The sequence below is a fragment of the Rutilus rutilus genome (assembly GCF_951802725.1).
Source record: "Rutilus rutilus genome assembly, chromosome: 15".
NCBI lineage: Eukaryota > Metazoa > Chordata > Actinopteri > Cypriniformes > Leuciscidae > Rutilus > Rutilus rutilus.
Window position 1 is genome coordinate 38283310 of NC_140220.1, and position 22019 is coordinate 38305328.

Here is a 22019-nt window from a genome sequence, read left to right on the forward strand (position 1 = left end):
GTCATTAATAATAAAAATCTAGAAATCAATTTTGTTTCTTTCCACTTCCCTGGTTTCGCTTTCTCTTTCTCAAAGAAGTTTCTCTTCTTTGCCGTCTTCCGTGTGTCCATGGCGTAAAATGAGGGCGTGGGGGGAGCGGACACTTGAATATATAGGGGCGTGTTATTCTAATGACGCTCGTTTTCAGCCGCGGCATTTATCAAGCGCAGGTATTGCGTACACCTGGATTTCAAAGGTACGCACAGCTTCATAAATCAGGCGGTGAGAAGAGTGTAAGCATAATCTTACGCCAACATATACGCCCGTTTCTACGCAAGAATGATAAATGAGGGCCACTGTAATGTTGAGTCTCCTACTACAGGTTTACACTCATATAAGCTCAAACACTCTGTAATGTTGAGTCTCCTACTACAGGTCTACACTCATATAAGCTCAAACACACTGTAATGTTGAGTCTCCTACTACAGGTTTACACTCATATAAGCTCAAACATACTGTAATGTTGAGTCTCCTACTACAGGTTTACACTCATATAAGCTCAAACACACTGTAATGTTGAGTCTCCTACTACAGGTTTACACTCATATAAGCTCAAACACACTGTAATGTTGAGTCTCCTACTACAGGTCTACACTCATATAAGCTCAAACACACTGTAATGTTGAGTCTCCTACTACAGGTCTACACTCATATAAGCTCAAACACACTGTAATGTTGAGTCTCCTACTACAGGTTTACACTCATATAAGCTTAAACACACTGTAATGTTGAGTCTCCTACTACAGGTCTACACTCATATAAGCTCAAACACACTGTAATGTTGAGTCTCCTACTACAGGTCTACACTCATATAAGCTCAAACACACTGTAATGTTGAGTCTCCTACTACAGGTCTACACTCATATAAGCTCAAACACACTGTAATGTTGAGTCTCCTACTACAGGTTTACACTCATATAAGCTCAAACACACTGTAATGTTGAGTCTCCTACTACAGGTTTACACTCATATAAGCTCAAACACACTGTAATGTTGAGTCTCCTACTACAGGTCTACACTCATATAAGCTCAAACACACTGTAATGTTGAGTCTCCTACTACAGGTCTACACTCATATAAGCTCAAACACACTGTAATGTTGAGTCTCCTACTACAGGTCTACACTCATATAAGCTCAAACACACTGTAATGTTGAGTCTCCTACTACAGGTTTACACTCATATAAGCTCAAACACACTGTAATGTTGAGTCTCCTACTACAGGTTTACACTCATATAAGCTCAAACACACTGTAATGTTGAGTCTCCTACTACAGGTCTACACTCATATAAGCTCAAACACTCTGTAATGTTGAGTCTCCTACTACAGGTCTACACTCATATAAGCTCAAACACACTGTAATGTTGAGTCTCCTACTACAGGTCTACACTCATAAGCTCAAACACTCTGTAATGTTGAGTCTCCTACTACAGGTTTACACTCATATAAGCTCAAACACACTAATGTTGAGTCTCCTACTACAGGTCTACACTCATATAAGCTCAAACACACTGTAATGTTGAGTCTCCTACTACAGGTCTACACTCATATAAGCTCAAACACACTGTAATGTTGAGTCTCCTACTACAGGTCTACACTCATATAAGCTCAAACACACTGTAATGTTGAGTCTCCTACTACAGGTCTACACTCATATAAGCTCAAACACACTGTAATGTTGAGTCTCCTACTACAGGTTTACACTCATATAAGCTCAAACACACTGTAATGTTGAGTCTCCTACTACAGGTCTACACTCATATAAGCTCAAACACACTGTAATGTTGAGTCTCCTACTACAGGTTTACACTCATATAAGCTCAAACACACTGTAATGTTGAGTCTCCTACTACAGGTCTACACTCATATAAGCTCAAACACACTGTAATGTTGAGTCTCCTACTACAGGTTTACACTCATATAAGCTCAAACACACTGTAATGTTGAGTCTCCTACTACAGGTCTACACTCATATAAGCTCAAACACACTGTAATGTTGAGTCTCCTACTACAGGTCTACACTCATATAAGCTCAAACACACTGTAATGTTGAGTCTCCTACTACAGGTTTACACTCATATAAGCTCAAACACACTGTAATGTTGAGTCTCCTACTACAGGTCTACACTCATATAAGCTCAAACACACTCTAATGTTGAGTCTCCTACTACAGGTCTACACTCATATAAGCTCAAACACACTGTAATGTTGAGTCTCCTACTACAGGTCTACACTCATATAAGCTCAAACACACTGTAATGTTGAGTCTCCTACTACAGGTCTACACTCATATAAGCTCAAACACACTGTAATGTTGAGTCTCCTACTACAGGTTTATGATGTGTGTCACAGATGATGATGTGTGTGTTGTTGTCCTGACAGGAAGAATATGGTCCGGCCCTTCGAGGACTCCACGGCTCTGGTGAGATCATGCTTCACACTTGTGTGTGTGTGTGTGTGTGTGTGTGTGTGTGTGTGTCGAACCCTGTGTGTGTAACCGTGCTGTGTTTGCTTACTTCAGGAGTTCTTCTCTAAGAAGTCAGACTGTTCCCTGTTTCTGTTCGGCTCACACAACAAGAAGAGACCCAACAACCTCATATTCGGTGCGTGTGTGTGTGCTGGTGTCCTCCACTGGACACATGTTCGACTTCCACGTGTGTGTGTGTGTGTGTGTGTTAATGTGTGCTGGTGTCCTCCACAGGACGCATGTTCGACTTCCACGTGCTGGACATGTTTGAGCTGGGTGTCGAGCAGTGTGTGTCTCTGAAGGCCCTGAAGGTGAGCAGCAGTGTGTGTGTGTGAGATGGGAGTGTGTGTGTGTGTGTGTGTGTGTGTGTGTGTGTGTGAGTTGGGAGTGTAACGTGAGCTGTGTGTGCAGAAGGACACGTGTCCCGTGGGAACTAAACCCCTGCTGGTGTTCGCCGGAGAGCTGTTCGACACGGACCGAGAGCACCAGCGCCTGAGGAGCGTCCTGACAGGTGCGACACACACACACACACACACACACACACACACACACACACACACACACACACACACACACACACACACACACACACACACACACACACACACTCTGTGTTATCTGTGTTCAGCAGATGTTTGAGCAGGACTTCAGGTTTTGTCTCTAATCACTCTTGTGGAGGACTCATGGCTCATGCACATCATCACGATAATCAACTTCCTGTGCACTAAACAGTTTTATCAGCCAATCAGAAGGCAGTATTCAGACCAGGGCTTAAAAACAAGCAGGAGGGCGTTTCCTTTCCGTGAACTTTTCAGGGCCACTGAGAGCCTCTGGTTGATGGTCCACAGCTCAGAGAGGGATCAGGGCTCAACCATGCAGAGATTCAAAAACCAATAAAAGCACTTTAAAGTCATTGTGTGGCGAACTAATGCAGAGGCCGTAGATCTCGAGCTCCCGCTAGACTCTGGCAGACGCGTGTCGACCCATCTGGAGGAGCTTTGAAGAACATGGACTAATGCCCAGAGAGAGAGAGAGAGATGCAATAGTCAAGCCTGGAGGTGAGAAAGCATGGATACTCTTTCAGAAGATTAAGAGAGAAAGGACTGTTTTTACCAGGGTGTGTAGCGGATGGAAACTGGACTTCACAGCTTGACTCGCGTGTGTGTCCGGCTTTAATGCACTGTCCAGTAAAACACACAGATTCCTCAGAAATCGCCCAGTGTTCACAGAGAGACTCCTGTGTGTAAGATAAGATGACCAGCTTAGGGCAGTCTACAGACTCAACACACACAGCTGCACATCACCTGCTCTTCATTATCACTGAAATGTCGGCCTTTAGACAGTTATGTATATATCCTGGGAAAACGCCAGCGCATTGCCTATGATGATCGACAGCTGAGCGCTTTCACTCACGTTGGATTATAGGCTATTCATCATTGAACAGTCTGTACTATTTTAATCCGTGATTGGTTTACTGCCAAATTAAAATATTGAACAGAACAATAAAATAACGTTATTAACCGGTTAATGGCCCTTTCAAATAAGCGTTTCTGTTCAGAACGATCAAATTTGATTTAGTTTCTGGTAATGTTCCTAATGTTCCCGTCAGTTCCACTGGTTGTGCCGGAGCGCTGGTTGTGCCGGAGCGCTGGTTGTGCCGGAGCGCTGGTTGTGCCGGAGCGCTGGTTGTGCCGGAGCGCTGGTTGTGCCGGTTCGGGGGGCTGGTTGTGCCGGTTCGGGGCGCTGGTTGTGCCGGTTCGGGGCGCTGGTTGTGCCGGTTCGGGGCGCTGGTTGTGCCGGTTCGAGGGGCTGGTTGTGCCGGTTCGGGGCGCTGGTTGTGCCGGTTCGGGGCGCTGGTTGTGCCGGTTCGGGGCGCTGGTTGTGCCGGTTCGGGGCGCTGGTTGTGCCGGTTCGGGGCGCTGGTTGTGCCGGTTCGGGGCGCTGGTTGTGCCGGAGCGCTGGTTGTGCCGGTTCGGGGCGCTGGTTGTGCCGGTTCGGGGCGCTGGTTGTGCCGGTTCGAGGGGCTGGTTGTGCCGGTTCGGGGCGCTGGTTGTGCCGGTTCGGGGCGCTGGTTGTGCCGGTTCGGGGCGCTGGTTGTGCCGGTTCGGGGCGCTGGTTGTGCCGGTTTGGGGCGCTGGTTGTGCCGGTTCGAGGGGCTGGTTGTGCCGGAGCGCTGGTTGTGCCGGTTCGGGGCGCTGGTTGTGCGGGTCGGGGGCGCTGGTTGTGGCGGTTCGGGGCGCTGGTTGTGCCGGTTCGGAGCTGACTCGCAGCGACTCTGCTTCAGCTCAGATGACGTTATGAAGCGAGGCTCGAGACATGGACTGCTTTAGATGTGGTTGTTTTTAATCATCATCACGAGGATGAGTCGCAGTGAGGTGTTCTCATGACATGACCTCTTCACTCACACTTACATGCAGTTTACAGTACTCTGATTATTCACAGATGATGACCTCGCACACAGTCGTGTTTCTGCTCACTGTTTTTATCCACTGACATCAAAAACAAACACTTCTGTTTGCATTTTCATCTGAATATGTGGCATTATATTGATGTGGTGTAACATTAACATGAGCTCAGTGTCTTCAGCAGCTGAAAGTGTGAGTCCTCCTTTAGCGCTGTGTGTGATAAATCAGCATATGCCACATGTTGAACTGCAGTCCTTATCGCAGCAATTTGACTGAAGTGTTACTGTTTACTTACACGAGGTGAAGTTTAATCGCAGCATTTTACACGATTATAACAAGATTCAGGCCGTGTTGATTTGGTTGAGTGTTTCCTCAGGTGTGTTGTTGAGGAGAGTGAAGTCTGCTGTAACGTCCTCTCGTCTCTCTCTCTCTGTGTGTGTGTGTGTGTGTCTGTCAGATTTCTTCTGCGGTCCGCGAGTGTCTGCGGTGCGTCTGGCTGGACTGGAGCACGTGCTTCACTTCACAGCGCTGGAGGGCAGGATCTACATGCGCAGCTACAGGTGACACTCTCACACACACTCACACACACTCCTGACCGCACCAGCCACATGTAAGTGTGTATTTCCTGCAGCGGTTCAGTCTGCAAGACTGCCGAATGACTAAAAAAATCAGTAAGATGGTAGAAAACTGCACAGTTCTTGTCTGCTCCACCCACTGCCACTCACACCACTGACGGGAATAAGCACAGTTACAGCAGCTCAATATCTGGGAGAGCGTTGATATAGAGAGTGACGGTATTGCATTGCAATATGTAGCACTTCAAAGTCAATACCAAATCAAAACTAGTTAGCACATTATTTGTAATTGAAAAGGTTTAATGACAAAATATGGTTCTGGTTACACTTAAAATAGTTACAAAATAGATGTATGAGATGATGATAACTTACACCATTAATCTTACCCAGCATATAAATGTTTCCTGAGAGAGAGAGAGAGAGAGAGAGAGAGAGAGAGAGAGAGAGAGAGAGAGAAACTGTTACAATCTCCTTTTATCCCAAATGTGAGACGTTCAAACTGACCAATCAGATAATTACACTCCCTCCACCGCACTAAAGATGTGGAAGTTCATCAACCCTGAAGTTCACACACACGTCAGCCCACAGGCCTCGATCGCTGTCAGAACCTCTGTCTTTAGGAGCTACTAATGTCACTGGGGGAAGAGGAGGTTGAAACAGTAAAAGCAAATGTCTTTGTTCATTTCAAATATCTTGGATTATTACACACACACACACACACACACACACACACACACACACACACACACACACACACACACTCCTGACAGCAGTGTTTTCACAGGGTGCTGCTGAAGAAGTCGGGCTGCCGGACGCCCCGGGTCGAGCTGGAGGACATGGGCCCGTCCTTCGACTTCATCATGAGGAGGAGTCACATGGCCTCAGACGACCTGTACAGAACCGCCCACAAAAAACCCAAAGGAGTGAAGGTGCGACACACTCACACACTCTCACACAATCACACTCTCACACACACACACACACACACTCACAATCTCTCACACACACACACTCACATACTCACAATCACACTCACACACACAATCACACTCTCACACACTCTCTCACTTACACACACTCTCACTCTCACAATCACACACACACACACACACTCTCACACAATCACAATCACACTCTCACACAATCACACTCTCACACACACACACTCACAATCTCACACACACACTCACACACAATCACAATCTCACACACAATCACACTCTCACACACTCTCTCACTTACACACACACACTCTCACTCTCACAATCACACACACACTCACACACATCATCAGATTAAACACACACCTCATCTGTTCAGCTGGTGAACACACACACATGGCCGAGGCGCATCTGTAAGCAGGGCTGTGCGAGAGATATTGCTATTGTACGGTAGAATGCACTTCTCAGTAAAAATAATACAATTAAAACTTTATTTTTTGAGGAATTATCACATTACGTCCCTGATTTTACCGGTAAAGCTCTGTTGTGCAGCACTTGCTGAAAGATATGAGGAATTTTTCAGTTTTAATCACTTTCATAATTTTCTTAACTTTTAATAATCTAAAGTTAAATTGTGTAATTTTAATGATTCAGTAATTAGACATGTTTTGATGACTATAATGTAATTAGCCCATTGAAACTGAATCCGGAAGAGTTGAGATGTAACTCATTGAGACGGGTTTGATGGGATATGTGTGTTGATCTGTGTACAGTACGAGCTCCAGATGATAGTCATGTGATAGTCATGTGATAGTCATGTGATAGTCATGTGATAGTCATGTGATAGTCATGTGATAGTCATGTGATAGTCATGTGCTTCTTCATTTCACCTGCAGCCCAAGAAGAAGAAGAACATTTCCCATGATGCCTTCGGCACCAGGTTTGGCCGCTTACACATGCAGAAGCAGAACCTGGACAAACTGCAGACACGCAAGATGAAGGGTCTGAGGAAGAGGAAGAGGAGAGGAGAGCCGGCGGAGAGTGTGTCCCCGAAGATAGTCAAGACCGACAACTGACCACACACACACACACACACACACACACACACACACAAACAAGAGGAAGTGAAGAGGAGAGCTGGCGGAGAGTGTGTGTCCCCCCCCAAAGACTGCCAGGACTGACGGCTGACCACACACACACACACACACACGATGAAAGAGTCTGAGGAAGAGGAGAGGTTGTGATGCAATAAACCGATTTTTCCAGATTGTGTGTGTGTGTGTGTGTGTTTGTACAAATTAATCCATCAATTCAGTCATCGTTAACAATAGTGGTTCTGGTATTGTGTGACGGACAGGCCTGCTAGGGCACCAGCTGACAGAGATGAACGCTGTGTGCACTTTTAATAAAAGGCCTGCGGTGAGACTCAACCTACGGTGAGCGAGACCTACGGTGAGACTCGACCTACGGTGAGCGAGGCCTGCGGTGAGACTCGACCTACGGTGAGCGAGACCTACGGTGAGACTCGACCTACGGTGAGCGAGGCCTGCGGTGAGACTCGACCTACGGTGAGCGAGGCCTGCGGTGAGACTCAACCTACGGTGAGCGAGACCTACGGTGAGACTCGACCTACGGTGAGCGAGGCCTGCGGTGAGACTCGACCTACGGTGAGCGAGGCCTGCGGTGAGACTCAACCTACGGTGAGCGAGACCTACGGTGAGACTCGACCTACGGTGAGCGAGGCCTGCGGTGAGACTCGACCTACGGTGAGCGAGACCTACGGTGAGACTCGACCTACGGTGAGCGAGGCCTGCGGTGAGACTCGACCTACGGTGAGCGAGGCCTGCGGTGAGACTCGACCTACGGTGAGCGAGGCCTGCGGTGAGACTCGACCTACGGTGAGCGAGGCCTGCGGTGAGACTCGACCTACGGTGAGCGAGGCCTGCGGTGAGACTCGACCTACGGTGAGCGAGGCCTGCGGTGAGACTCGACCTACGGTGAGCGAGGCCTGCGGTGAGACTCGACCTACGGTGAGCGAGGCCTGCGGTGAGACTCGACCTACGGTGAGCGAGGCCTGCGGTGAGACTCGACCTACGGTGAGCGAGGCCTGCGGTGAGACTCGACCTACGGTGAGCGAGGCCTGCGGTGAGCGAGGCCTGCGGTGAGACTCGACCTACGGTGAGACTCGACCTACGGTGAGACTCGACCTACGGTGAGACTCGACCTACGGTGAGCGAGGCCTGCGGTGAGACTCGACCTACGGTGAGCGAGGCCTGCGGTGAGACTCGACCTACGGTGAGACTCGACCTACGGTGAGCGAGGCCTGCGGTGAGACTCGACCTACGGTGAGCGAGGCCTGCGGTGAGTGAGGCCTGCAGTGAGACTGGACCTACGGTGAGACTGGACCTACGGTGAGACTGGACCTACGGTGAGCGAGGCCTGCGGTGAGACTCGACCTACGGTGAGCGAGACCTACGGTGAGTGAGGCCTGCGGTGAGACTCGACCTACGGTGAGCGAGACCTACGGTGAGCGAGGCCTGCGGTGAGACTCGACCTACGGTGAGCGAGGCCTGCGGTGAGACTCGACCTACGGTGAGCGAGACCTACGGTGAGTGAGGCCTGCGGTGAGACTCGACCTACGGTGAGCGAGGCCTGCGGTGAGACTCGACCTACGGTGAGCGAGGCCTGCGGTGATACTCGACCTACGGTGAGCGAATAGTGAGACCTGCGGTGAGCGAGGCCTGCGTGAGGAGAGCACGAGTGTGTGCAGGAGCGGTTCTAACAGACGCTGAAACGTGTCTAATACCGATGGTGGCGTAATAGCGCCTCACAGCGTTCACAGTTACACTACAACATGTACACATTATACATGACATCTCCCTTTTTTATATACTAGGAAAAAAAAAAAGATTTAACAGCTTGCACATAACAATAAACTTAAGTTACTCTTAGGACTTGGTACTATAGCCTACTGTATTACTCCCGGTGCCTACCAGGCGCTCTGATTGGTGTCTCTCATTACCCACTGAGTGAAATTGAGTATTTCTCACTGGTGAACTCTTGGCATTCACAGAAAATGAACAACTTGCACTGGCATTATTGTCCACGTTGTTTTCCTGCTCTGAATTCAGCTCTAAATCTGGTGAAGCAACAGGTAAGTCTTCCACAGGTTCAGTTTGAGGGGAAGGACACACTGTCTTCTGTTTTCAGCAAGTCTCTTCTATTCCTTCTGAAGATGCGACTGTCTGGTGTTTAATCAAGGTTGCCATTTGCTATCCTGTCTGATTCTCACGCTCTCACTTTTCTTCAGGTATCTTTCTTGTCCCACGATCAAAGTATTGCTTTTGTTTGACTTGCCTGTTTCTCAGTCTAACGCACCTGTCTGAAAACCTTGGTTCATCATAACAATCTTGAATGATTAAAATGTATTATGTCATCCATATTGTACGAATAAATGTTCCCAACCTTTCCGCTAAGCAATTAATTGTAAGCATCCAGACTGCGATATGCTTTTATCGCATCTCTCGTGATCAGACTATTCAGGCAAACGTTTAATGTTCTGTGTAAAAAGTTTACGCATCAAAGTCTTATTTAAAGGGTCCGGTAATTCCAGTCATCGTTTATTTTCAGTTTTTGGAAATGCTTTAACTGTTGCCTCTTCGCTAGACTTAAAAGGTTCGCACTTGTTTTCACAGATCTGAGATTTAAATGGCGCCACCGGAAATGCTTCAGGACCAGACATGCGCAGTAGCATTCCAGCGCGTTTGTTGTTGTTTACGTCCTTGAAATGGTCAATATATCTAGCATGTACATTTCCTGAAGAAAATGTAGTGGTCTAGTGGTGCTTGCAGTTGTAACGCTGTGGTGTAATCAGGAACAGGCTGAAGACTCAGAAGATGAAATACAAACAACATGAATTAATAATAATGGTAACCAAGGAGACGAAAGAATGGCGGGAAACAGAACAAAGAAACATGTGACAGATGAAAACACACTGAAGGTCTATGAACTAAACTGAACGTGACATAACGCCTCTCCCGGCCTCGCGCCGTAGAAGAGTGCTGACAGATGGAGAGATGGCGGAGGTTTATAAGGGCCAGGCAGACAGACAGATGATAACCAGGGAGGAGCAGGAGGAAGCATCCATGGTGGAGAAGATGGAAAGGGTGGCCATGTGGATACGACAGCCATACCAGAGCTCAGCCATACCGGTGGCCCAAGGCGATGGCGGGAGGAGCCATGATGGTGATGACATCTGGGGAACACCTTCGTTCCCGGATGTCAAATGTTGAATTTTCTGTCGATTTTGAACCACTGAATTAGTGGAAGCGAATTTGTAAAGCGAAATAAAATGGACAGAAAATTACCTGTCGAATATTATAGTTTGTATTTTTAAACAGAATTAAGATTTTAGAAGTGAAATCTGAGAGGTGAATATGGATTATTGAATTTTTAAAAATGAAAACGTGTGTGAAATGTTTTGACTTGAAATATTCACAGCTTAAATATACAACCATGTTGAATTTCAGCCCATAACAATGCAAGCCCTAAAAATACAATCCATTAAAATCCAAGCAGGGTTAATGCACTGCATATTTTTTCAAGTAGTGCAATTCAACAAACTTTTTTGTTTCAAAAACATTTGTCATTATTTTACATCCATATATATTTTCTTAGTTTAATTATCCTTACGTTATTGTCAATCTGTAATTTTACAATTTCATATTTAGTGATATGATTAGCTTTTCCAGCTAGGTTTTTTGAGTCATTGTTTAACTTACTGGATAGTTAGATGCCAGAGAAATCTAATAAGGCCAGTAAATCGTTCCAGCTGATGCCATGTCGTTCCAGCTGATGCCAAGGATGCGGCGGAGACATCGCATGTGGTAACTGTTCAGCTTGTGCTCTTGCTTGGCATATTTTGTCCAGGATTCACTCCCGTACAGGAGGGTGCTGACTATGCAGGCTTTGTACACAATACCATCTTGGTTTGAGTGGTCAGCTTGGGGTTCTCCCAGACGCGAGTGGTCAGTCGTCCTAGGGTTGTTGCGCCCCTTTCCGATGTGTTTGTTCATTTCTGCATCTAAGGAAAGGTTGTCGCTGATGGTGGAACCAAGGTAGGTGAACTGGTGGACCACTTCAAGTTCGTAGTTGTCGATGGTGATGACAGGTGGTGTGCCCACATCTTGGCCCAGCGCGTTGGTCTTCTTCAGGCTGATGGTTAGACCGAAGTCTTTGCAGGCCTGGGAGAATCTGTCCATCAGACACTGTAGATCTTGTTCAGTGTGAGAGGTGACTGCTGCGTCATCGGCAAAGACCATATCTCTAATGATGATCTAACGCACCTTGGTTTTTGCTCTGAGACTTGCGATGTTGTAGTTTGCGTCTGTGCCATTGCACGCTCAATCCACTGCGCGTTTTTCTCTTATCAGCTCGTTCACCACAGCTATACAGGCCTTACTATATTTTGTTTAATATTCCACTAATAAGATACATTTATTTAGACATAGACAGCCTTCTATTTTATCCCCATTAATCCCTCTGTTGTCTGTGCACATGCTGCCTGGTATCGGTTGTTGGTATAGGAGCATTTTTACGAGTATGAGTACATGAGCTCAGTATTAGGCCCGATACCACATCCCTAAATATTAGCACAATGTTAGGAAGACTGTTCCAAAGTTTTGGTGCTAAACAGGAGAAGGATCTACCGCCAGCAGTCGGTTTTGATATTCTAGGTATTATCAACTGGCCGGAATTTTGAGATCACAATAGATGTGAAGGACTATAATGCGTTAAGAGCTCGCTCAAGCACTGCGGAGCTAAACCATTTAGTGCTTTGTAAGTAATCAGCAATATTGCATGTTAGAAACTCTAATTCCGTTTCAGTAATCGTTTGGTTATTGAAAGCTGATTTAAGAAATCCATCAATATCCTTCTTAAAAGACTGGGTAGGATCACCATTCAATTTTACATAGAAATCATCATTATTAAGTTGACGTTGTACTTCTTGATGATTCCTGGGCATTAGAACAATACCTCCACCTTTGTCTGCAGGCTTGATGATGACGTTGCTCATTTTCTGTAGGGAGGAAAGAGCTTGTGATCCGCCTTTGGTACAGTTAGACACAGATCTTTCATGACAAAGGAGATTATCAACATCCCTCTCAACCAGTTTCACAAAAGTGTCAATTGGAGCACTTGATGTTGGAGGGCAAAAGGTGCTTTTTGTTTTGAAAGGATTATAAATTCTTGGCGTTACGGGAGTAGTCGGATTCTTGTCAAAGATGTATCTCAGTTTTAAAGAACGGAAGAATTTGAACAGTTCCACTTTAAGTCTGAAAGGATTGGTGTTTGTGATGGGGACAAATCATAACCCCTTATTTAGGATGTTCTCTTCATCTTTAGACAAAGTGTGATTGGTAAGATTAAAGACTATATTCTCCTCTGTCTGTGTCTGGTGATCTTGTTCTTTACATTTGCCGTTCCCACGCTTTTTCCCCCTTTTTTTCCTCAGTAAAAGCACTTGAAATGATCTCACTTTTTGACGTTTCTTCGTGTAAACTCGCGCTCGATCAGCCCAAAGGCGGAAGGTCTCTACGTGTTTCTGTCTTTTTCCCGAGGGAAAGTATTTTTTTGATTAAATTAAATGCATTTGAATATGTATTCTCTCGTTATTTCATCCGACTCCATGAATGAAAAGGTTTTAATGATATCTGGGCATCATTAAATGTGAGCGAATGTTTGACTATTCTTTTTAACTCTTTAATGAAAATAATGTCAAAGTCAGTTAGAATAATCAAATGTAACAATTTATTATGTCAGGTCAATGTATCATGCCAATTACATAATCAATTCAAAGATAATCAATACAAAACATCAAAAGCTCTGGATTAAAGAGAAGAGATGTGAACCTAACATTAAAATACATGATGCTAAGAATTTTGGTCACTCTTAACATCATGGGCCAACTTGAGTTACAAAAAGGCCCAGAGCCCTTTGCTGCATCCCATTATATAGACAGAACCTCTTTCACATGGATATTTGCATTCAGAGGTTACACCTTTTGGGGGTGTGAGACCATTTGCCTGGAAGACCCACCCTCCTTTGTGTGCCAGTTATCTCTAAACTCTTAAAAACCTTATTAGCTTTTGTTTTACTTATTTGGAAATGAGACCTTTGTACCAGTCGCACTGAGACATTTCAAATGATACTAAACATGTATAATACTCGATGATAATCATTCACATTAAACCATTTAGATTCTTGGGTGAGTTTTTGGTGATCTTTGCATGGGGGAGAAAGAGTGGGGGATGAGGGAATGAGATGTAGATTAGGATGATTCGGAGGTGAGACTTTCGTCTCGATAGTGCAGAAGGGGGAGTCCAAATGTTACAGTTTTTCTCGATTGTTTACACACATTTTCTGAAAGCATGCCTCATATTCTCAGAACTCTACACACAAATCAAAAAACACACACACAATGGGCAAAACCCCTCAGTTCTCCTGCAAAATTAAACTTAACATTCAAAACAATGTTATTTCTTCTCAAAATGGTATTTTGTTTTCAAATGACACACACAAACCATCATATGAATAGACATTTATAAGAACCAGTTGAACACTGATGTGCTCAATGTAAAACACTATGATTAATGGAAAACACTTCTTCTCCATTCATCATAATGACTTGGGCCTTTTTTTGTTCAGTGTTACACTTACTACAGACAGTACATACATAAGTGTGTTGTAAAATATTTGAGAATATTGGTTTTATACTCAGAACACACAAATACACGGTAACAAATATATTTTATTTTTCTCACAAAAACATTGTACACAGTGTACATCCCAACCAACACAGAGTTGTACATACAGTGCTCTACATACACAACAACAGAAGAATTGACTGTATACAGTTACAGTAAAAAAAAAAAAATTCCAATGTTGGCATCCATTGCTCCACTGAAGAGCTCACCTGTTGAAGAGCTCACCTGTTGAAGAGCTCACCTGTTGAAGAGCTCACCTGTTGAAGAGCTCACCTGTTGAAGAGCTCACCTGTTGCCCTTTATAATATTATGCTAAAGCTCTGATTGCTAATTGTAAAACTGTGTGACAGGTGTTTGCCCATGTGATGAGTCAGTGTGCATATCTGAATGGCAGTGTGTTCCTTGTGAAAACAAGAGATTTTCTGCATGAAAATTGTGCCAAAAGCCGAGAATTGTGTGTAGTGTTTTGAAAAAGGTGTGTTTTAGATCTGCAGTTTGAGTGTAAAGCAGGAATTGTGCTTGTAGTTTAGCAGAATTGGTTCAGGGGGTCGGTGAATGAGTTACATGTTGTGGTCATTGTGTCTCAAGTACCAGTATTTGTGTGTAAACAATTGAGAAAAACTGTAATTTCCAAATAGGTCCTTTGTCCTCAAGTAGACTTCCTGGCATTTTTCTCATTTCTCAAGTCTAACAGTTATTTCAGTCTTACATTCGTCTTTTGTGGAGTGTGCGGACTCTTTTGAAGTACATTTATCAGAGAATTTGGCGGTACATCCAACCGGCCTCACAACCGCAGACCATGTGTAAGGACCTCCACATCTCGCATCTTCACCTCCATGATCGTATGAGACCAGACACCCGGACAGCTGCTGCAATGATCGGTTTGCATAACCAAAGAATTTCTGCACAAACTGTCAGGAACCGTCTCAGGGAAGCTCATCTGCATGCTCTTCGTCCTCATCGGGGTCTCGACCTGACTGCAGCTCGACGTCCTAATCGACTTGAGTGGGAAAATGCTCACATTTGATGGCGTCTGGCACTTTGGAGAGGTGTTCTCTTCACGGATGAATCCCGGTTTTCACTGTACAGGGCAGATGGCAGACAGTGTGTATGGCGTCGTGTGGGTGAGCGGTTTGCTGATGTCAGCGTTGTGGATCGAGTGGCCCATGTATGGGCGAGGCGTATGTTATGGACAACCAACACAGGTGCATTTTATTGATGGCATTTTGAATGCACTGAGATATCGTGACGAGATCCTGAGGCCCATTGCTGTGCCATTCATCCACGACCATCACCTCATGTTGCAGCATGATAATGCACAGCCCCATTCTGCAATGATCTGTACACAATTCCTGGAAGCTGAAAACATCCCAGTTCTTGCATGGCCTGCATACTCACCGGACATGTCACCCACTGAGCATATTAGGATGCTCTGGATCGGCGTATACGACAGCGTGTTCCAGATCCTGCCAATATCCAGCAACTTCACACAGCCATTGAAGAGGAGAGGACCAACATTCCACAGGCCACAATCAACAACCTGATCAACTCTATGTGAAGGAGATGTGTTGCAGTGCGTGAGGCAAATGGTGGTCACACCAGATAATGACTTGTTTCCGGACCCCCCCGGAAATGACATGTATAGGCAAAAACAATGGGATTTTTTCATTTTTTTTTTCACCAATTTAAATTTGGGTTTCATGTTTTCTTTTGACCACAATGTGTATAAAGATGATTCTCAACTATGTTATAAAAGATATAACAGAATTAATTGATACACCATTTTACTTTATGCAATATCTGGGGTAAATGGCCATAACTGAATATTCCCATTCAATACAATGTATACACTGTATCTAATTTGCATATTAATGTATTCTTGGGGCAACATGTAATGGAAAAAGAAGTGCAAAATTGGGAGTAATAATTGGCAACATTTTAATTCTATCTAATATTTCATAGAAATATTGATATATAATTTCTTTCCCTATTCACTTGTTGTGTCTCCCAGAATGCCTGATAAACATGATTTAAGTCCTGGTGTCCTCTTCTGGGGACATGTATGAAATCAATGCCCTGTTTTGTAACAGAATGTCATATTTTGATTTGAAACCCCATGACATTTTCCTGAGATGTTGGTTTATGAAATACAATTTGAAAAGTAGTCCGGTTTAAATGATAGTTACAATATTTTATCATATTTCCATAAGAATGCTACATTTAATCACTAAACTAATGTCAGTTATTTGTAAAGACCAAGAAGAAGTTATTTTTATGGTGAAACCTTCAAATATTTGGTATCTCTGCACTGAAAAAACGTATTCGTTGAATTTAATTAAAATAAATGATGGTAAGTGGTTGCACACAATTGATTTTAGCTACATTTAAACAAATGCATTATGTTGAACTTAAATTGATTAGGTTCAACTTATTGCATTTGTTTAAATGTAGCTAAAATCAATTGTGTGCAACCACTTACCATAATTTTTTTTTATTAAATTCAACAAATAATTTTTTTCAATGTGAAAAGCCCTGAATGTGCTCTTTACAGGACACACAGAGTTATAACTGTGACAGGTGTGGTGTCAGAGAAATTCCCCAAAATAATGTCCACTACAGAGGACAAAAGTCTATTCCTGGGTCCCATTTATACGTGCGATTTAATTCCCCAACAGTGTGAAGGCTAGTATAAATTATTTTATGAACTGGTCAGAGCTCATTTTCCTCGCATGTGTCGCGTGAGTGTGTGTGCAGCACTTCTACAACACTAGAGCGCGCGCGCGTGCCACGGACAGTGACGTAGACTGATGCAGTCCAGCTGCAGGAGTTACTGGAGTCTCTGTCTTATTCTGTGCGCTTATAAACACACTCCTATTGTGGTGCTGCAGCTGATTTCAATGATCATTCCGTCCATCCCTGTGAACAATGTACAGGTACAGGACGAGTGACCGCGGCCAGATGCAGCTGTTGCGTGCGCGTGTCCGTGCAGAACAGATGTGCCTCAACAAGACTTCTCCAGGAGGAGACTTCATCTGATCCGCGCTCGGGCGGTGGGTCTGTCTGTAGCCCCGCCTCCTGCAGCTCAACTGTATTTATAGCTTATTGCACCAGTGTAACAGTCATCAGCGCAGAGTATCTGCATTCACAGCGGACTCAGAGGAGATCCACACACGATCAGCATGACTGAGACTCACTCCGACTCCGAGCCACACACGATCAGCATGACTGAGACTCCCTCCGACTGCGAGCCGACTCGTGCCGCGCCCGCGCCGGAGGAGAAGCAGCAGGAGAACGGCGGCTGTAAGGTCTCCGAGAGCGAGGACAAGGCGCCGGCGGAGTTCGAGCCCCCGGAGGGCGGCTGGGGGTGGGTGGTGATGCTGGCCTCCATGTGGTGCAACGGCTCGGTGTTCGGCATCCAGAACGCCTTCGGTATCATGTTCGTGGCGCTGCTGAAAGAGTTCGGCTCCGGGAAGGAAGATGACGACGACCTCCGCTTCAGAACAGGTAACAGCCATTTCCGTGATCGACAGCGCGAGCGCGAGCGGGGCGCGTGCGGATTCAGAAGCGTTCCTCCACGTGTCGGTGAAGGGGCTCGAGCGCGCGTCACCGTGCACTTCTCCTGACTCACTGTAATGATCAGCAGCGAGCCTGAGACTGAGAGAAGTGTGTGTCACACAATCCTACAGCTCTGTCTGCTTCACACACACACACACACACACACACACACACACACACACACACACACACACACACACACACACACACACACACACACACACTCAGACCGAAAGCGCAGTGTTTGTAACACACCAGGGATAGTTGTCACACTTTTACTACAGTGAATAATGTTTCTCAGTGCGAGTTTGTTTATTAAAGTTAGTTCAGTTTTTTGGCTACACTTTATTTGGGTAACACTTTGTTGTACAGTGTCCTTGTTCCATATGGTACATGTATTTACCATAGTTGGCCTAATAACAGTAAATTATGCATAATTACATGCAAACTAAACCTCAACCAAATCCTAATCCTACCCTAACCCTATAGTAAGTACATGTAGTTAATTAATATTACTCAGTACTTAAAACTTAAATATATAAACATAAAAGTACTTAAATATATAATTACACTGTAACAATGACACCTTAAAATAAAGTGTAACCCTTGTACCATTCAAATAAGTACGAGTAGGCTAATATTAATTAACTACATGTACTTACTATAGGGTTAGGGTTTGGTTTAGGTTAATTACTTGTAATTATACATAATTTTCTGTTATTACTATTGTAAGTACATGTAGCACACACCCCTACAAAATCATAGCCTAGGAAGAATACACTGTTTATTAAACGCACACAGTGTGAAAACATGTAAAACAAAAGGCCTGAATGGAGATCCGCCATTAAACTGTCTATTATAGGCTTATCAGTAAAGCAGTGTGAAGCTCAAGACAACCCATGAAACTCATAATGTTAAATCATTGTTTTGGCCAACAGAAGCAAACCCTGAAAACTTGGTCTGACTTGAGTTTGTCGTGAGACAACAGTCCAACTATTCATTACAAATGTGCCTTCATGTATTAATGTATGTCAGTTCTTTTATAAAAACACTGCAAACTCATGATAATATTGGTGTTTTACTTTTAGATCCACTGGCAGAGAAACTTTATCAGCAATGGAAATGAGTGTGTGACCTATAAAACACAGTCCTGTGCTGAACGATCAGAGAACCGGCGACCGCTGTCGAGTTTCTGTTATTGAGCTGAATGTAGTGAAATGAGTGCGTTTTTGCATGTCAAACTGTTTCAGGATGATGTGGTTTGTTTGATCGAAGCCTGTTTGACTGATCATGGCAGAAGCTGTGACATTGACTTGTCTCACTGGCGTCACATCAGTGTGTTTCTGTCAATGATTGATTTCCCTGTAGATGATCACTCGTTTACTGCTGCTCAGAGCTACAGCTAAAGCACACATATGATCAGTTCTCAGTGTTGTTGGAAGGACAGTCTTTAAAGCGTGTGCTGTGTGATGGTTAACAGATGTTATAACACATATAAGAGTGTTGTCATGTGTTTATAGCAGTTCTGTGCCATCAAAGACTGCCAGATGATCCTGTGCGAGTGTGTTTATGAGACGCGTGAGTGCTGCAGTGATGAAGCTCATCTTCATCTGAACGCTTCTTACGCTCTCGACAGCTCAGCACAAACAGAGGATGATCTGATCCTCATACGACTCCTCGCTGTGACGCTTCTCTTCGTCTCACAGCTGAAGTGTGTTACGGGCATTAACACAACGACAGGGTTAATTCGGCTGTGAACCGCTGAGATCTGCGGTCAGGAGTTTCGTCAGTCATACGGTCGTCTCTAGGTGCCGTTAAAGATGTCCTGTGTAATGCCTGGTGGAGATTGCATCATCAGCTCCAGCTGTCGCTCGTCGCTCCACACACTCATGCCAGCGCCGGTCAGAGGTCAGAGGTCATGGTCCACATCTGCCGTCTGACACAACGGCTCCACACAATCTCACGAACCATAAGAACCATAAATACTGATTGTACAAACTGGACGTTCATCATCTCTCGGGCAGATTTAGGATTAGGTTTAGGGATAGTTCCATGTTATTAAGCACAATTTATAGTAATTACTGTATTAACTACATGTAACGTATGAGAAAGACACTGTAAAATAAAGTGTGACCGGTTAGGTTCAGGGATAGTATGTAGTTATTACACAGTTATTGTAGTTACTGTAAAAAAACACAGATGGGGAACAGGACTAAAATAAAGTGCTACTCTCAAACATTATGTGAACGTTACGTCGGAATGATCTCTGAACGTTCTGAAACTAGTAATAATATTAAATGAAACATTTCATGAGCGGTGTATAAATAATGTTTTTGTGCTAATGATTTGAGAACATTATTAAAGACCAGATAAATGTTCTATTAATGTTACTGGAAGAGCGTTTGCTCATAACTTTGAGAGAATCTTGACAGAATGTTCCGTTAGCTGCAAATCTCAGCCGCGCGATTGCTTGTTCCGTCGCAGGATGTAACTATTAATGCTAAGCTCTATGGGCCCTATCTCGCACCCATCGCAACTGACTTTGTACAGCGACGCATGTATCATTCCTAGTTCTCACCCGACGCACAGCGGACTTTTCTCTCCACAGACGCACGTCGGTAAATTAGGGAATGAACTTGCGCTCCCGGGGGCGGTTCAGCGGAAAGAGGAGGCGTGTTCCGGCGCAAACGTTCCCTGGTGCTATTTTGCAGTTTCAGAAAACAATTCCGCCTCTGACCAGGAGAAACCGAGTCTAAAGTCAGTGGCGTGTTATTCAGATACTATTTTAAGGGCTCATGCTTGGCCATAATGTAGCGTGTACACAACACACACACACTTTGCTTCTCTCATCTACACACAGACGCAGTTGTTCACATTTTTGCAAACCATACATTATTACAAGGAAAAATATTAACACACGAGGGAAATCATTGTTGTGTCCATGAAGATGTGAAAAAATATGCATAAATCTAGCTTACACATTTACCCAAATTATCATACGCCTGTTTAACCGAAGCTGATTTGTGTGTGTTTCTCCATCCCCAATGTCACTTCTCTGTGTTTTACGGCCCTGACGAGAACGCCGGTCTCCTCGGCTGTGAACCGCTCCTGGCAAATCCGCCGTTATAATAGCAATCCGCCATGGAACAAGCGCGCCTGCTTAAAGGGAATGTGAGATGTCGCTCTGATTGGTTTATTTCACGTTACACCCAAACCACACCTATGAGTAATGAAGCTGCTTCAGACCAACACATTTTAGATTTGCACCATTTATCCCGCCGGTATAATAGCAACAGCGCCCGAGATCTGCCCACAAAGTTACTTGCGTTTCGCGTTTGATACTTGCGTTTCAGATCGTTAGAATAGGACCCTAAGTGTGAATATAAGATATTAGGATATCATCTGTGAAAAGCGCTCTATATATAACTTTGACTTGACTAGTTCCACTGACATGCCTGAATGTTCAGAGTGTCAATCTAGTGACCAGCCAGAAGACCTTAGCAACCCCTCAGAGCAAGACTCTCAGCGCTGGTCTGTCTTGCGAATGTTTCCGATCGGACTGTGCATGTCTAGCTTTTCCTGTCGACATGTTCAATGATCCTGATGTTCACAGACCCTGTTATGAGTGTCTCTGGTGGGGTTTAGTGTAATGATGTTAGACGTGGACGTCTGTTTCCTCCGTCTCCCTGATGTCTGTCTCACACAGAGACTCTGAGTTACGCAGGAGGCTCATTAGAGAGAGAGGAACGTGTGACGCGCCAGGAGGAGCAAGACTGACTCAGACTAAAGGCCCTGATATACTCACAGCGAACTTACACTCGTTCTTAGTTCAGGGACATGTGAGCACCGATATACTGTTATCGAACATCCGACACTGCACACACTGCTAAGAGCGACGGGTAGATGAGTGTGTAAATCTGTGCTGTGCTCTTTCCTCTCAATGACAAATAAACACACGACAAAACTGAGGAAACAGCAAGCGCTTTTTAATAAAGCATAAAAAAGCATCTGATCATATGTTGGGTATGTTTCAGCACTCTAAAGTCACGTCACGTTTATATTATAGCACTTTATACAATAGATTGCTTAAAATTACTTTTAATTAATTGGATTACACCATTTTAACAAACTAAAACAATCAACAGGTATAAGAAACATGTCAGATTTCCACAATAACAGATTTATGCTGATTCTAAGCAATTTGTGTTGATATTATGATTATTTAAATACAATCAAATAGATGCAAATAGTTAATAAATAAACTATGCCAA

At 44.5% G+C, this 22019-nt stretch overlaps 3 protein-coding genes across 3 annotated transcripts in view; 2 read left to right on the forward strand and 1 right to left on the reverse strand.

The window, feature by feature from the left end:
* Positions 1–7694, forward strand: part of rpf2 (ribosome production factor 2 homolog) — a 12661-nt gene extending 4967 nt beyond the window's left edge. Inside the window, exons 4-10 of the mRNA XM_084432201.1 lie at positions 2422–2461; positions 2561–2642; positions 2741–2817; positions 2918–3017; positions 5369–5471; positions 6271–6415; positions 7324–7694. Of these exons, the coding sequence (XP_084288327.1) occupies positions 2422–2461; positions 2561–2642; positions 2741–2817; positions 2918–3017; positions 5369–5471; positions 6271–6415; positions 7324–7503 (727 nt within the window). The 3' untranslated portion in view covers positions 7504–7694. The remainder of the gene's footprint in view (positions 1–2421; positions 2462–2560; positions 2643–2740; positions 2818–2917; positions 3018–5368; positions 5472–6270; positions 6416–7323) is intronic.
* LOC311304780 (uncharacterized protein) overlaps positions 1–22019 on the reverse strand; it is a gene marked incomplete at its 5' end in the record, with an annotated part of 578336 nt that overhangs the window by 465410 nt on the left and 90907 nt on the right. The window lies entirely within an intron of this gene.
* Positions 16731–22019, forward strand: part of slc16a10 (solute carrier family 16 member 10) — a 49988-nt gene continuing 44699 nt past the window's right edge. Inside the window, exon 1 of the mRNA XM_084432193.1 lies at positions 16731–17697. Within this exon, the coding sequence (XP_084288319.1) occupies positions 17373–17697 (325 nt within the window). The 5' untranslated portion in view covers positions 16731–17372. The remainder of the gene's footprint in view (positions 17698–22019) is intronic.